We start from the raw sequence: 17,299 nt of genomic DNA, 5'->3' as shown, positions 1-17,299 counted from the left end.
GTGACACAGAGGCTCACTGTATTGTATTTTGATAAAGTACCAACTGCGCTGTCAAGTTAGCAATATTGGAAGTGTGTGTGTGTGCTCCGGCGCAATCACTTAAACTGTTTCCTTATACCAGCAGAATCAACTTTAAACACTTATTAATAATCACTGGTCTGCTTTTATTTGTGTGTACTCACAATGAAAACAAAACATTTATATATATAACATGTTATAATATTTTGTATTTTCACATCTAGATGCAAAAGAAAATTGTAATTTGCACTGCTGTCTGTTCAAAATAAACTAAAAGAAACTGAGCATAGATTTGTTTTTTTCCCCTATTGTACCGAAATCGTATCGAACCGTGACCCCCGAACCGAGGTACATACTGAACCGTGACATTTGTGTACTGTGCCACCCCTAATACACACAGTATGACAAGCATACATGTAATAACACTTATGTTAGCTGGAATTAAGAGCAATTATTTATTTATTTTATTAAAATTTTTATTTGCTTCAAAAGTGAAATTAAAATGTGCACAAAAGAATTAGAAGGAAAACACAGATCATGCAAACATTTACCACAGCTTTCTAACTTATTACATGATTGTCACATTACATAGCCCTGTATATGCATATATAAATATATAAACTAAGCTTTTTTCCCTCCAATGACCTAGCAATGACTAAAAAAATAAATAATCACTGAAATGACCGTATTAAGTCATTAGATGTGTAATTATGCTTCACGATTTCACTAGAAACTTGCAGTACCATCAATTTCAACTAAAATGGCAATTTTCAAACATTTAAAAAGGTCCTGGAGGTTTGTGTTGAATAAATAGACAAAAGTGCACAATTGTGATATATTCTCTGTGCTTCTGGATAGTGAAACATAGTGCAGTTTACACATTATCTCAGGAAAGTACCTCTGAGGGAACTTATAAACAATTTCAGAGGCGGTTTATTCATTCGTCATCTCAAATATGTGGGAACAGTACAATTTGATTGGTTATTGTGTTCTTCATAGCTGTAATTCAGAATATAATTAAATATAACTAGCTTTGATAAAAAAAGGTATATTATGTGATAATATACCTTATAAATGATACATGAAAAATATATAAAACACACACACACACACACAGACTCGTGTGTTTAGTTTCAGTGTCTTTTTTCTGAAAGGGGAAGGTATTTGGGCTGAAAAAGGTTCTCAGGCAGGTCAAGACATGTTTCTGTAAACAAATATCAAAAATAAAACAAGCTTCCTGTATAAAGATGTCATAACAGAGCTCACGCATCAAATTTGTGGATCTTTGTGGAACAGATCGTTTACAGTCACTTGTACAACTGCAATTTCACAGACGAATAAAAAAGGTAAAACACGTATATACATGTGATATGAATTATCACAAAGACTTGAATTGATCCCATTAAATATTTGGTTATGTCTCAAACGTGAGCAGGGTCTGGGTGGCACGTATACGTGGCTATCGTCTTCAGCCTGGCTTCTTTCTGTGCTCGGAGATAGCGCTCCAGAGTTTACACAGGACTCCACCTCTGGAAACACAAGACAAGAAAAAAACAAACAGAATCATACACTACTTGTGGCCACATTGACTGTGCATAGCAGAGAAATGTAATAATCCTAGAGCTAATGTAAATAATGCCAGCTTCACAAAACCACAGCAGCACTACAACATTGAATAGTTCCTTTAAAATTACCATTTAATCATAAAAATATTTATTAAGAGTGTGCCACTCAGAATATTATTCCAAGAACTTTATCATCATGAAATATAAGAACTATACAATTTATTTACAAAGAAATGGAATCCAATACACAAATGACAGAATATAACACGCTTAGTAGTTTGGGTTCATTTAGATTTATTCAATAGAGAGTATTTGTGTGTCTGCGTCACTGTGTCTGGAACTTGCAACAAGCCCAACACACGCCTTTCTTTTTCTTTCTTCCAAACAATGAACAAGCAGTTTATGCCACAATTTGGTGCTTCTTTATAGAAGCTTATATTGCAAAAGACTGTTAATAAATTGCAGAGGCATTTTCATATTTCAGACACCACACTGCAAAAATAATGCAGAAACTACACACTACTATGCAGAAAAACATTGTCATGCAGAAAAAAAATATATATTTCAAATAAATTCTGTTTTAATTTGACACTGAATACTGAATTAATGGCAAATGTCTTAAAATAGAAAAGAGTTATTGTAAATTGTTGTATTTCACAATATTAGTTTTGTAAAATAAATTAGTGCTGTCAAACATCCAAAATTAAAGTTTTTGTTTACATAATATGTGTGTGCACTGTGTATATTTATAATGTATATATAAATACACACACAAAGTATATAAAGTATAAATATTCTCGTGTGTGTGTGTATGTGTGTGTGTGTGTGTATATATATATATATATATATATATATATATAAATATACACAGTACACACACATTTATTGTGTAAACAATGGATGCGATTAATCATGTCACAGAACTAAAATAAATGCAACATCTTATTTCAAAAACAAAAACTATTTGACTGATCCTAACTTTCTGAACAGTAGTGTACTGAATATTAGAAATAAACCTATAAATGTTCTTGGCAGTTTTTGAGAAGTTGTAGTAAACATAAGCTTAAAAAACAAACAAACCCTGAATATCTTACAGAATATCAGAAATGTTCACGCACCGTAATCTCAAACTCTTCAAGTCATCTCTTGTGACATCATGAAGGATGTCGTCAAGACTGTAATCTTCAGATATAATCTGTGATGTGGACAGAAAATATTGCTTTATCAGTTTATACATACAGGACAACTTTTATGTACAATGTTTGGTGACCAAATTGAGTTATTACCCTCTCTATGGAATCTGCATCCGCCCCGTGGCGTTTAAGCCATTCCAGAAGCTCCTGGTCTCCCTCTCGTTCAAATGAACTACTTGTGCTCATGAAGTGTGCAGGAACATCTGCCATAAACACAGTGAAACACAGGGATGGACTGGTGTTCATTTTGAAAGGTTAATACTGAAAATATATTCTAGCGTAATGATTTAATACATAGCAAGAGGTGAAATACAAAATACAGAAATGAAAAACAACCCTCTAATTCTAGCAATTTTCTCTGCAAATGCAAAGTCACAAAGACGATAATCTATGATGATCATTTACTATGTTTTTTCTAATTAACTGGTGAAATTAGTTGAGACAATGGAGGCAGGCAGTCTGTGTTTGTCGAATATGTATGATGATTTCTACCACAAAGCAGGATCACATATTGTGAGCAAAAACTACCAGCTTTAAACTGTTTAAAAAACATTTATATTCAAGACTGTTTGTCTTTTCTCTCTTCGATCTCTTTAGTTGCAGTCTGGAGCTTGAATAGCGCGCGTGTGTGTGTGTGTGTTTGTGTGTGTGTTTGTGTGTATATTAGACTCACCGGCAGGCCTGGATCGACACTTCAATAGTTTGATCTCTTGTTCTCTCTCCTCCAGCACTTGCTGTAAGATGGCCTGATACTCTCTCTCCTTCTCTATTAATTCCTCCAACAGCCTAGAGCACACAAACCAACAGCTATGAGCAAGTCTATAACTTCAGATTATGACGTAATTTGTCTACAGTGGTTAAATGTATGACTTAATGCTAATAAACACAGAAGTGTTCTGAGAGCACCGCTCTGTGCATCCTAATCTATACAGGGGGGGATTTCAACATATATGGCTTATATTTGTTTGATTATGTAGCACTCGTCGAGCAGTTTCTGCAAATAGTAATTTTTTTGTCAATGTTTTAACCACGGCTGTTGTAACTGTCTGCAAACTCAGAATAGAGTTTTGTGTGAACGCAAACCAGAATGCTGGAAAATTCGCTCCCAGGCTCAGGACATTCCCAGGATTTAAATTGAAATGTGTGTTTGAACGCGAACCGGATTATGTAGGATTTGTCATAGTGACAACATTTATTCTGCCACTATTTGACCGATAACATACACAATGCAGTTGTTTACGAGAGAACAACATAAAAATGAACGAGCAGGGCTACTCAATAAATACATTCGATTTCACATAGTCTTTATGGGAACAATGCCACTTCGTCTTTACGGGATTATACGGGAACAAAATCCCCACATTATCAGAACCATTTTCTCAGCACTTTTCCAGAATCTCTGTTTGAAAGGGGCTCATGTTCAGAGAGAATTTGTGTACTCCAGAAGAATATTTAACTGCTCGACCATTGCTTGGGGGCCAAAATGAATGAAATACAGAAAATTTAGAAGAAAAAAAAAATTGTAGGCTTTTGGTTTGATTCATAAGAAATCAACAGATTACTTGATTATCAGAGAATTATTGCTTACAGTCCTATCTCGATGTGTTTAATATCGTGGAAGCGAGGGCAAGGTTTGAGAGCTACAGTGGAATAATGACTTGGGTCTGGGTCTGTTCTTCACACATAGCTATGGAGTTACTTCAGAATACCTGGAATAAAGCAGGAGTCATATGGACAATCTATGTGATACTTTATGGTAAAACAAAACAACACCACTTACCTCTTGGTTTCTAGCTTCATGCGACCCAGCTGCATGCTGATTGATCGCTGCGCGCTCTGAGACTCATGGGAAACCGTTGAACTGAGCGTGCTCACTCCAGATGTGGCCACAGTGTCATCATGATGAGCGACAGGTGGCACTATATCCTTAAGGGCAGCGTTCCCCTGAGGATCTGTGTCGTCATCAATATCCTCTTGATCAGCAGGGTCGCTCTCAGAAGCCAGCGTGAAGTGTGGCCGCAATTCTGAGAGTGAACAAACAAACACATCACATGAACGGTTCCTGGAGCCTCCCCAGGGATGCACATTTTGGATATGTCATTTACTGAACACATTTACATGAACAGCAGCCAAGAAAATGGATCGTTTTAAATAGAAACTGTTGCTGTTTACCAGGTACTAATATGATGATGGCAGTCTGTACAGCCTTTCGAATGATGTTATCCAGGGCAAACATCCAGTGCGGCTTTATGTTGTGGTTATGCAGGACTTTATTTACCTGGAGAAACATAAAATGTTGGGCCATAACTATTCCCGTTTACTATAATGAACTTTAGGAGTTTTATTGAAGAGTCACATTAAAATTCGAACTTCAGGGAAAAAAGTCATTATTGAGTTTTTCAAGTCTACATAAAATGGCATTCGCAACATTTTAATTCCATAATGTGATCATTTCAAGCAAGAAGTAAAAAAAAATACAGCAGGATTTTTTATCAATTGATAGCTTTCAGTCACGTGACCGGCTCGAAGACCTGGAGGGCTGCTTGGTTTGAAAGTGACTTCCGTGTGAACAGTGCTTTATGCATTTTTTTTACTATGAAATTTTGGCAATGTTTGTGACCACAATTAAACAGATGGCTTTGGCTAGACACTCACCGCATCCTGGAAGCCAAAGAGCGCCACCTGGAGTTGGCTGATCGCTGTGCTGTCAAAGTCAAGCTCTAGTTTGAGCTGAGAGAGGGTGCTAGCAATTATTTTTCTGTCCGCCATCCTCACAAAATCTCCCAGACTTGTAACCAGTGTGGAGATATGCTGATGTTTCAGTTTGGTCTCCTCAGACCCCTGTATTGAGACAGAAAAGGGACACAAAGCACTTAAAACATTTGACCCCACTTTATATTAGGTGGCCTTAACTACTATGTACTTACATTTAAATTAATCATTTGATCCAATGCACTTTTTGTGTACATACATGTTTTTACATTGTACTTATATTTTTAAAAAATACCTATATGTAATTACATCTGTAATTAATTTCTGTAATTACATTTATAATTACACTGTTGTCCCATCCCTTACACCTTAACCCACCCTTAAACCTACCCATACCACCAAACCGGTCCCTAACCTTACCCGTATCCCACCTCGATAGCAGCTAAAGTGTTTTACAATACAATATGAGCACAATAAGTACATTATACTTATTTTCTGATGTAAGTATATAGTAGTTAAGGCTACCTAATATAAAGTGTGACCAATAATTTAACTTAAAGGCATCATTATGTGCAGCAGAGTGACAACATTTACAATGCATCTCAGTGCTTTTTATAAAAAAAAGTGTCAAACTTCTATTAGAAGATCCCTAACGTGCAAAATAAAGTTAATAGTGCTGTTCAGTGATTTGGAAAATGTGTTTAAAATCATCTTTACTGACTTTATTGAACTGTCCCTGTCACCAGGCTTGTGTTTAAAGAACACTTATGGCTCATTTTGTTGTCATTCACACAAGTGTTGATGTTGTTTTCGGGTTCACCTGTGTAAGCGCTTCTAGCAGGTGAAGCACTATTTTCTCTCTGTCCTCAGTCAGGATTCGGTGTAAAGTCGCTCTCCTTTCACTGTCTTTCCTCAACATGAAGAAACCAGAGTCCTTCTCTTCTGGGGACGGTGGTGCGCTGTGGTCTTCAAAGTTCTCCACAGGAATACTGCAGCAAATGTGTGGAGAAGTACCTTTACAGATTTACTACAAGTAGATGCACTCAATGCAAAACAAATGGTACATAGCAACATAATTGGGCATTATCTGCGCTAGAATGAATCTTCATACTCTCTGCTGACCTCAGGAAGAGGGAGCGATGACCTTTGACCTCTCTCTCGCTGTAGCACTTGGTGCTGGGTTTGAAGCTGAAGGGGTTTGTGCAGAGCTCATTGTCAGGTGAGACAGATCCGTATTCACTGCTGCTGCTGGTGTCCTCGACCACAACGGGAACGGGAAGAGATATGCTACGCAGATACTCTACGAGACATGAGCAGCGTAATGTCCCTTCATATCAGTCATTTATGCATTACACACTCTCCTAAAGCATAGTTCTGAGCATAGAAAAGCTAAACTAATATGACCGATGATAATTTTCAGTTGACCTTGCATCTTTTGCACACTGACTGAACTTAAATATGGAAAAAGAGTCAAATTAATGAACATGACTAAATGTGAATATAAATATTGACTAAATTTACAGGAAATTTATCAAAGACAAAAAAATAGGTATAATATATTAACACTGCTTATATGCAAAACAGAAAAGACTCACCGGGTCCTGGTGTAAGAGCTGCAAAAAAGATGACAAGACAATTCACAAAATAAGCAGCAGAGAGGAAAACATATATATTTCCTGTTTTTTTATTATGAGGACTTTCCATAAGAAAATAAGGGGGGCAACACAGTGATGGAAACTAAGAAAGAGCAGTTCTTAAATTGCTTTGAATAAACATTAAATAGGCATTACAAACCTAAAATATTAAATTGATCAAATTAAATAAATACAATAAAAATACACCAAAATTGGTAACAGAGTTGAAGGTAAAGAAACTAGTGCAGTCAAACTATTAATCACGATTAATCGCATCCAAAGTACAAGTTTTTGTTTACATAATATGTGTGTATACTGTGTATACTTATTATGTATATATAAATACAAACAAATGCGTGCATATATTTTAGAAAATATGCTATGTTTATATATTAAATATATTTATATATAATATAAAATCTAAGAATATGAATATATATGTATAAACATGTAAATATTTTCAAAATATATACATGCATGTGTGTGTATTTACATATACATATTAAATATACACAGTACACGTACATATATAACTGTAAACAAAAACTTTTATTTTGGATGTGATTAATCACAATTAATCGTTTGACAGCACTAAACGAAACTAAAGTTAAATTAGTAGCCTAAATTAACCAGTCACTCATTCTGGCCTATTTAGTTGGGACCAAATATGAATGTTTTTACCATAAATAAAAGGTCATTTGATCTCAATAATTTTGGTAATTAATTTTTTCACAAATTCTGTAATTAAATACTGAATTCTGTAATTAAATTCTGAAATGAATATGTACTTGTTCCCCCATCATGTTGTCTAAATAATTTTGGGTGTCACTTGTTGGATGTATAACCATTTAAATTAGTGCAACATTTTCTAATGGGAGAAAATGAAGCATGTGAAATCTCTGACACATGTAAATATGTTTTGTCTATTAAATGATCAGAAAATTCTAATTTATGTCAAAATCTGTATTACTTAGTCACTGGAAACAGCCAAGCGAGTTATGTCCAAAATAATAAAAATAAAAGCAGATATAATAAGAAATAAAAGCAGCTGAAAGTGAGAGGGTATTTCTTTTTGCCGAGTTTAATCTAACATATAATAGATTCCTTTTTATTCCTTAATTTGATCCCTATTCATGGAATGTACCAACTGAAATAATTGCTTGGTATGAGGAGTAATGCCTATAACACACACACACACACACACACCTGTGAAACTGCTGTTCTTTGATCGTTTTTTGCGTGACGTAACAGTGAGGAATTCGTGGGTGAGCAGATCATTGGACGTGGCTCGGCTGTCTGGATCAGGCTCGAAACAGCGCAGGATAAATGCTTTAGCTTCAGTGGACATAGAGTCAGGAATCTCTGGATGGATTTTAAACATCCCAACCTAGACAAAATACACCAGCACAATCCTAAAAATGCATTTTCAAAACTCTGGACCAAATTGAACACAACACAATTTACCAATGCAGGATAAGTATATTTTCCGTGTGCCCTGGTGCGTTTAAAAACCATTTAAAATCTACTAAATAACAAATTACATTCAAAAGACATTTATGTTTAACAAAGCACAAATTCAGTACACAGTAAAAAAAAAAAACATGGCGAGTGAGGCGACATGTTATGCACATTTTGTGCAAAAATATTTGTGGTAAATTGACTGCATATTCGGCATACTGAACACAAAGAATTACTTCAGGACAGGTCACAAAGTAATCATGACTGACCTTGAACATTGCTGCTTGTGGTTCCCCCAGCTCATAGAAGGGCGGCTTCCCAGTAGCCATTTCTATAATGGTGCAGCCCAGAGACCAGATGTCTGCTGGCTTGCCGTACCCACGTGGCCCTTTATCTATGATTTCAGGGGCCATGTACTGTAACGTACCTGACATACACAAACAGCATGGGAGAAATAAATAACTGCTAATAATAGTAACTACTGAATATTTTTAAGATTCTAAAGATATTAATCAAAAGTCAATCATGCAGCACATATGTGACCCTGGAGCACAAAAGCAGTCATGAGTAGCACAGATTTATTTGTAGCAATAGCCAACAATACATTGTATGGGTCAAAATTATACATTTTTAATTTTAAGCCAAAAATAATTAGGATATTAAGTAAAGATCATGTTCCATGAAGATATTTTGTAAATTGCCTACTGTAAATATATCAAAACGTTTGATTAGTAATATGCATTGCTAAGAACTTCATTTGAACAACTTTAAAGGTGATTTTCTCAATATTTAGTTTTTTTGCACCCTCAGAATCCAGATTTTCTAATAATTGCATCTCAGCCACATATTGTCCTATCATAACAAACCATACATCAATGGAAAGCTTATTTATTCAGCTTTTTCCAAAAATGGACCCTTATGACTGGTTTTGTGGTCCAGGGTCACATCTAACAGCTGTGTCCATCAGTTGCTACTGACAAAAGGTGAAGTAAAAATACATGGCAAAACAAATAATACATTCAGTACCAGTGAAGGTTTCAGTGGAGGGGTTTATTCCGGCCAGACGTTTGGATGTTCCAAAATCAGAGATTTTCAAAACTCCACTGTAGGTGTTTATCAAGACATTATCCCCCTGTAGGTCATGAAAGTAGCAATTGCATCAATCATATCTGCTAATCAGTCACTCCTCTGAGCAATTTCAGAATCCCAAAGAAATCTGAAGCAGTAATATAAAGTAATAGTAATATAAAGGCCTAATAAAGCTAATGGCATGCGTACAGCTGAGGCTCTCAAAACATTTACGTGTATGCCTCATTTTATGATGAAAGGGTTATTACCTTAATGTCTCTGTGAACTATCTGGTTGTCATGCAGGTATTTGAGACCCTCCAGTATCTGTTTGGTGTAGAAACCGATAGTTGGTTCATTGTTTTTTAGAGGACCCCACTTTGACCTGAGCAATGCTGACAGACTGCCTGTGATTCACAGAAAAATGATTTAGATTTTTTACATTTTGAATAAAACAGATGAATTTTGGCCTAAAGATGTGTACCTATAAGTACACTATAAAGGTGTAACGAGTCTGTCTCACCTCCAGGCACCTGCTCCATGAAGATCTTGATGAAGCCGTTTTCGCTGATGGAGCCGAGGTACTGCACGATGTTCTTGTGCTTGAGGTGTTTATGCAGGGCGATTTCTTCATGCAGAGGCTGTGAATATCTATCAACACAGAGCCGTTACATGTGATGTTAGATTAACTATTGCTGTGTGTTTGCATGCATTTTTCTTCTTTTTATTTTCATCTGCTTAATCACATCCTCCTGAGCACACATATGAATATTGTATATTCATTTCTATCATATATAAACTGTATAAACCCTCAGATGAATAGTCTGATGCTTTACCGACTGAGTATCTGTTTACCGCCATTATGATGTTATCCATAAGGGCTCTTATGGATAACATCATAATGGCAAAACAAATTTGTCCGACTAAACACACACACACACAACTCCAGCATCAACACCAGAAATTATGCTTGACAGCAGTAACAAGTAATCAGATTTTTACATCGGATGTATGCCATAATGAAGATAGGTTTGCTATAGAATACATTGATACTGGTTATACTCAGTACAAGGACTAGTACACGTGCAAAATTTAATATCAGTTAAAAATATATTCTCATTAATATCCATTCCCACCTGCATGATCTTCAACTTCAACCCTGTCATTCTCTCCCCAGTGATTTGGTGCTTCTCTGCTATTTCTTGTGAAATTGACTTTCATTCACCATTATATCATTCTCATTGTAACATTGTAACAAATCGCATTCTGAATTGATTCGATATAGGATACTTACTTTTTGGGGGGGGGTTTTTATATGGGACAATGCTGAATTTGATGCAACGAGTGGCATCCCCGAATGCTTAAAATATTGAGGTTTGCTAATCAAAATACAATTTAATATAATTAAATATAACTTTTTTTAATGTTTTAAATCAACTTAGCGTCCAACCGCACAGCACTGGTATAAAAATGATGACATTGTGGCAAGTCTACATGAAAGGCTATGCAATGAGAAAAGTACTATTTGTTATAGTATTCAATGAAGGGCAAAACTGTCAATCATAAAAAATAAATAATTCACAGCAATGAAAGACATTCCTATCCAAAAGAATTTGATTTCAAAGTGAAATTAAATTTCATTTCAGAAAAATGGAAAAAAGGAAACTTGCTCACCTACTGTCCCGTTCAGGAATCTCTTTGATGGCTAAGCGCACCTGGTTACTGAGGTCACGACCGGCATAGACTACCCCAAACGTACCCTTACCCAGAACCACCCTCTCTCCATGCTCATCGTATTCATAATCATACTGCAGGCACACAAGAACACACAAATCACTCACTGTCTTACCTCCCTGTTGCTCAGCACTATATAAATACAAATGTATGCAACAATCATTATTTTACCTCTAAAGCCTCGGATTCACACTCATTCTCTTCTGAGCCTTTCCAGGCCTCCTCAGTGAGAGCGTTTACCAGATCACAGAACCTATGCAACACAGATCATCATCAGACACGTGACACATACACTGACATGATCACGATTTGCAAGAAATTAAGTCTAATTAATTAAATGATGGCGCTCATGCTTTAAACACACAAAGTGTGATTAACTTTTAGACCGCATTATAGTATGCCCTACACAGACGTATACATAAGATATTTGTTTTTTTCATTGCATGAGTTGGTCTCTTTCTCATGACTGAAAGGAAATAATTCACTAATAATTCGCTAATGTCTAATGCTTTTAGCAGCAGACAGAATTATTGGCTGATACATTCGGCATTTTAGAATAAGTCTGGTAGACAATCAAATCTGCAATTTCTGCCCTTAAAGAGTCTATGGCACTTGGAAGAATACATGAAATGTGGGGAAAAAGGCATTTGCAAAAACACACACACACACATTACATACCTTTTGCAGTGCATCTCTGTGCAAAAATAGATTTGGAAGTCTTCGGAGTTGTTCACCACATACAGAAAACAGCTGCGCTCATCAAATTTGGAGATGCTGAATGCCAAAAAAAAGAAGGTTAAAAAATGCTTTATCCTAGGTGAACATTTCTATTATATATTTACATACCATACATATAAATATCTTTTACCTCAACGTCTTCTAGTAGAGGGAAGTCTTGTCTTAAAACAAAGTTAAATTAAAGTTTATTAGGGAAGACAGCATTTACCTCACACCTCGTACTGATGCTGCACCGAAATTCCACTCGTGGATCCCATTACTCTAAAACAGAGAGAGAGAAAAATTGTATTCACCCGGATATGCTAGTGACATAAATGAGCAAAGTTCAGCAGGACTGATAGCATTGAAAACATCATAACATTTCCAGTCTGCAAGATACAGTGAATGTTGTTCATCATAAACTGACTACGATGTTTTCTACATTACATTTCATTGTTTGGATGTGCATGATATTCAGGCTGCGTCCAAAGGCAGCTGACCTGTTTCCTCACTGCCCTGTCAGGCAATGACTTTGCGAGAAACGTTTGCACAAGAAGGTACCTCTCAAAACTTATTTCAGACAGGCTTCTGAGGCAGCATAATGGTCTAATTATGTGCAACAAAATATAAACACAGCTGGTGAAATAAAGCAAATATTTCATCACTACAACACTAATTTCTCATTAGAAACATAGTTCAAAAGTTGTTCAAAATATATTTACATGAATTACAATCACTGGATTCAGACAAATCTTGTTGCCTTCCTACCTCTTCAACTTTTTCCATTTTCAACCATTTTCCAACTTTCAGACACAGACTTAGTATAACTTTACAAATTTAATAGCAACATTTTGGGATTTTGTTAAATATACACAGTTTGAAATGTTAAATTTATAGTTTAACTTTGGGACAATGGGTTAATTTTACAGTTATAACTGGACTGTGTTTGAAGTTTATTGTTCAATTTGCAATGAAAGTCTAATGTTTTAGGTTTGTGGTTACATTTCAAATGTAAACCTGGGACCTAAACGTTTTAGGTTAACAGCTAGATTTGGGGGGGTGGCGATAAACGTAGAAAAATCTTCAAAAACTTCACTGTTGCTGAGTGCTAATTCTGTACCGGCCCATAATTTAGTAGTCCCAGTTGAGTATATTTTTTGTTGTTGTTTTTAAAAACATTACATATTAATAATTAATACACTTAAAGAAGGCTAGATACAGAGTATCTGCTAAGTTATGAACATTAAGAGCTTTTTTAAAACCAGCTCAAAAAAAAGAATATGCAGTATAGTAAACATTTGAAGTGGATCAAAAAGGTTCATCAAAGTTGTCCTAAGACAAGAACGCATTTTGGTTTTAGGCTGTAGGACATCTTTGATGAAAGGATTTGATCCACCTGAAATGTTGACTACTGTAGTATGTCCATACTGAAGAAACTTACACAAGCTCAAAATACATAAAACCTGTAGAACATGGAACAGTGTCATGTCTTTAAACGTGCAGCACTCAGTGATGTAGAGAGGTTTAATAAGTCAACAAATCCAAAAAGAACATCTGAATTTAAGAGCGTATGGATAAATAGTAAGTTATTTATTACTTTGTCATCAGGGGTCACATGCCAGATGGATAGTGTGTTCTCTTCCACATCTTTGTTGATTGAGAGGTAAGATGGCTGGTACACTTTAGTGGGCTCCAATATCAATACCTGCACACATCAAAAACAAGCTAAATTAATTCTGATAATAGACAATGCTTTACATGCCATTAATGCCCAATAATATTATGCAGTGTCTCAAGTCAATACTCTTACTAGCCCAATGAAATAATAATTGTCAGAGTTTGAGTGACTATGTTTACATGCGCATCAGAAAAGGGTTTATTCCAGGGTTTTCTATGCATTGAAACAACACAGCGCATGTAAACGTGAACGTCACTTTTGTGTCTTAAATGGCTTTCTCAAAGTAAGAGTTGTGATGTGGTAATGTAATGTGGCAACTTAGCAGAAGAGTCGTTGTGTGAGGAGGGCTCATACAGGAAAACGGACAGATGTCACATCCTTTTTGGTGGCTTCCACCATAAAGTCCATCCAGAAGTCCACAAGCTCTTGTTTAGGGGCCTGTGGATCAGTGGTCGGTTTTGTAAAGTGCTTATAGATGAGGATGGTCTCAACCAGTGAGCATAGATACCTGAAATACAACATAAAACAATGAATGAACAATAGTCCACTCTAAAAGACTCCAAGTATGACTCACTTTTAACAGACAACTACATTCTTACATTTTCTTAAGCGCTTGCCTCTTCAAAATTCATTACTATAATGCCAGGATGTTGTTAGGGGTTTGCTAACCAGCTCAAGCCAAAGAACTCCACCCCAAAGTTTGTATATTATCTCCAGATATGGCTTAGAATTTATAACGCACTAAGAGCGCACTGGCTCAATTGATTTTATAGTGGTTTCTACTGGTTGATTCTCCTCTTAACCACTAGATGGCACAAAAATTACAGCAGAACTTTATTTAACATCCATGCTTCACTATGCACATGGAAATTTGGCTGCTCCTTGATGCAAGAATATGTAAAAGGATGGTATAAAATGCACCCTTGCTGGTATGGATAAAGGCATTATTGTTGGCAGATTTTTCCATTCGTTGACGTGACATGGTGAATTTAGTTGGTTAATATCATTTATTAAGTTAGGTGTGCACATTAAAGATAATATTTAACCATATTTAAAAAATATGAAATTAATCATATGACTGAAAAAAAAAAAACTTTTTTTTTTCAACTGTAAAACCATATTAAATTATTATGGGATCTCCTTCAAAGATTTCAGAATCTCTACTTTTTTTTTTCCTTCTGTATTTTTATAATTAACATTTTAATGACAGGATCATTATTAAACAAAAATAAAATAAATAATAAAATCCACACAGAAAACAGTACAAGCTTTGCTAAAGTAAATGTTTTGAACAAGTATTAACTTGGATATTATTCAAACCATATGTGACCCTGGAGCACAAAAGCAGTCTGAAGTCGCTGGGGTATATTTGTAGCAATAGCCAACAATACATTGTTTGGGTCAAAATGATTGATTTTTCTTTTATGCCAAAAATCATTAGGATATTAAGTAAAGATCATGTTCCATGAAAATATTTTGTAAATTTCTTACCGTAAATATATCAAAACTTCATTTTTGATTAGTAATATGCGTTGCTAAGAACTTCATTTGAACAACTTTAAAGAAGATTTTCTCAATATTTTGATTTGTTTGTACCCTCAGATTCCAGATTTTCAGATAGTTATAAACCATACATCAACGGAAAGCTCATTTATTCAGCTTTCAGATAATGTATAACTCTCAATTTCAAAAAACTGACCCTTAAGACTGGTTTTGTGGTCCATATTACTAAACATTACATACTTTAAATAGTGTATTTTGCATCAATACTTTTGTCCCTTGCTGGTGAAGTGAACCTTTTACCCCCTCCACTCATACACGTATAAGACTTTTAAACAAAACAAACCACTGTTTTATTTTCTCACAAAATTCTGCTCCATCAATGTTTAATAAAAACATGCATTTTTTCATACACTGTGGGAGTAGTGAAAAGCACATTTTCCTTGAGGTGTGTGACTTTAGCCCCACTGTACCCTAGCGTAGGTAATTATAGGTAATATTACAATATTTACTACAGATCATTTATTTCATTACTTATATACTAAAATATTAACTAAAATATTACTATAAAAGATTTCAGTATTATCAGTTTTAAAATGTCCTAAACACCGTTTTGTTCAAAATCAATATGAGCAATAGTAATAGATAGTAATGTCTTGGCAAACACTAGTAATTAATGGCAATTTTTTTACAACTACAAATAATACATAACACATCATATAATAATATATGCATATTATTTTAAACAATGGCGCATGTGAAATGCGAATGTGTGCACATACCAAATGGGAGCTTTAATTTTGAAGAGTTTCTCAGAGGCCTGGATGACTCGTGTGCTGTCACAGGCGAGAATACTAGCACCGAGAAAGAAACCCACATCCCAGTAACTCTGTAATCGATCCAAACTGCCCTTCTTCCCCAAGAGACTGCTCAACTTCACACCTACAAGACACAGATTAAGTGCATATTTATATTAAGAGGCATATTAATATATGGGACACTTATTAATATTGATACATAAGATATTTCGGTTACTCTCACTAATATAGGAGACAGGCAAGAGCATGCATGCTCTCTATTTGAGAAAGGAGGACACTCTTTATTAGCAAGTATCAAAAGTAGCATTTTAGAAAATGACAACATTAATATGCCATTTAATATTTTTATATTGTCATATTGTGTGTGCACAATTAAGAAAACCAATGTAAACTGATGTATTGTTTATTGTAATTAAAAAATCTAAGTCTTAAACAACTACTAAAACTTCTCTCAGATGTAATGCACAGCTCCATGTATTTAATATATATTAATAACAAAAGTCTTTTTCATATGAGTGTGGGTAACAATTATCAAGACCTGTGTCGACCACACTGAATCAGTGAGTTGTTTATTCGAGAACCAATGCAAATTGATTAGTCTGATTCTGCAAACATTCTAGGATTGACTGGAAATAATTGAATTGAACCAAGTACACTGTTCACTTCTGAATATTGACAACATTTTCATCCTCCAAGTTTGGCACCATTCACCTTCCAAACAATGAATACTCCTAAAATAATGTTGTGTTGCTGAATATTTTGTTTAAATACATCACTTTTCTGATGTAAAGCAGATTGTGAAAGTCTTTCATGTTAAGGCAAGTACTTTCTGAAACCAGAAAATAAATGTTGATTTTGCACAATTTATATCACATTTCAATTTAAAAACCATCAGGCCAACATTTCTTATGACACCTGACAGTAAAAACAAGCGCTTTAAATAGATGCATACAAAAATATATAACGTTTGCCCCACCACTTTTATAGAAGTGGTTGAATAGATGAGTGCCAACCATATATTATCCAAACTGTCAATCAAACGCACCTACTTTACGCAGTTCAAAGGAGGAGTCAAACTGATGTCCGGCAGCCAGTAGCAGCACTGCATAGTTTATACCAGAGTGCAGCGTGGGCTCCGATTCAAAACCTTTTCTAAACCTGTACAGAAAAACAAAAACATACAGTACAATGCCACTGCTCCTGTT

The 17,299-nt window shown here is 35.2% G+C and overlaps 1 protein-coding gene across 2 annotated transcripts in view; it reads right to left on the bottom strand.

The window, feature by feature from the left end:
- Positions 1–487: 487 nt before the first annotated feature.
- The window catches only part of LOC306844205 (mitogen-activated protein kinase kinase kinase 5-like), a 40,277-nt gene continuing 23,465 nt past the window's right edge, over positions 488–17,299 (bottom strand). For both annotated transcript variants that reach the window (XM_079376165.1, XM_079376166.1), the window contains 23 exons: positions 17,140–17,252; positions 16,059–16,218; positions 14,131–14,284; positions 13,696–13,803; positions 12,328–12,380; positions 12,060–12,155; positions 11,553–11,634; positions 11,322–11,455; positions 10,171–10,298; positions 9,918–10,054; positions 9,607–9,712; positions 8,850–9,007; positions 8,329–8,509; positions 7,084–7,101; positions 6,611–6,788; positions 6,309–6,477; positions 5,432–5,617; positions 4,949–5,054; positions 4,557–4,800; positions 3,450–3,562; positions 2,870–2,979; positions 2,702–2,778; positions 488–1,547 (listed from right to left, as the gene is read on the bottom strand). In XM_079376165.1, the coding sequence (XP_079232291.1) occupies positions 1,487–1,547; positions 2,702–2,778; positions 2,870–2,979; positions 3,450–3,562; positions 4,557–4,800; positions 4,949–5,054; positions 5,432–5,617; positions 6,309–6,477; positions 6,611–6,788; positions 7,084–7,101; positions 8,329–8,509; positions 8,850–9,007; positions 9,607–9,712; positions 9,918–10,054; positions 10,171–10,298; positions 11,322–11,455; positions 11,553–11,634; positions 12,060–12,155; positions 12,328–12,380; positions 13,696–13,803; positions 14,131–14,284; positions 16,059–16,218; positions 17,140–17,252 (2,872 nt within the window). In that variant the 3' untranslated portion in view covers positions 488–1,486. The remainder of the gene's footprint in view (positions 1,548–2,701; positions 2,779–2,869; positions 2,980–3,449; positions 3,563–4,556; positions 4,801–4,948; positions 5,055–5,431; positions 5,618–6,308; positions 6,478–6,610; positions 6,789–7,083; positions 7,102–8,328; positions 8,510–8,849; positions 9,008–9,606; positions 9,713–9,917; positions 10,055–10,170; positions 10,299–11,321; positions 11,456–11,552; positions 11,635–12,059; positions 12,156–12,327; positions 12,381–13,695; positions 13,804–14,130; positions 14,285–16,058; positions 16,219–17,139; positions 17,253–17,299) is intronic.

Source organism: Barbus barbus, assembly GCF_936440315.1.
Source record: "Barbus barbus genome assembly, chromosome: 24".
Lineage (NCBI taxonomy): Eukaryota > Metazoa > Chordata > Actinopteri > Cypriniformes > Cyprinidae > Barbus > Barbus barbus.
Note: the sequence above shows the minus strand (reverse complement) of the source record. Positions and strands in the feature narration are given on the sequence as shown.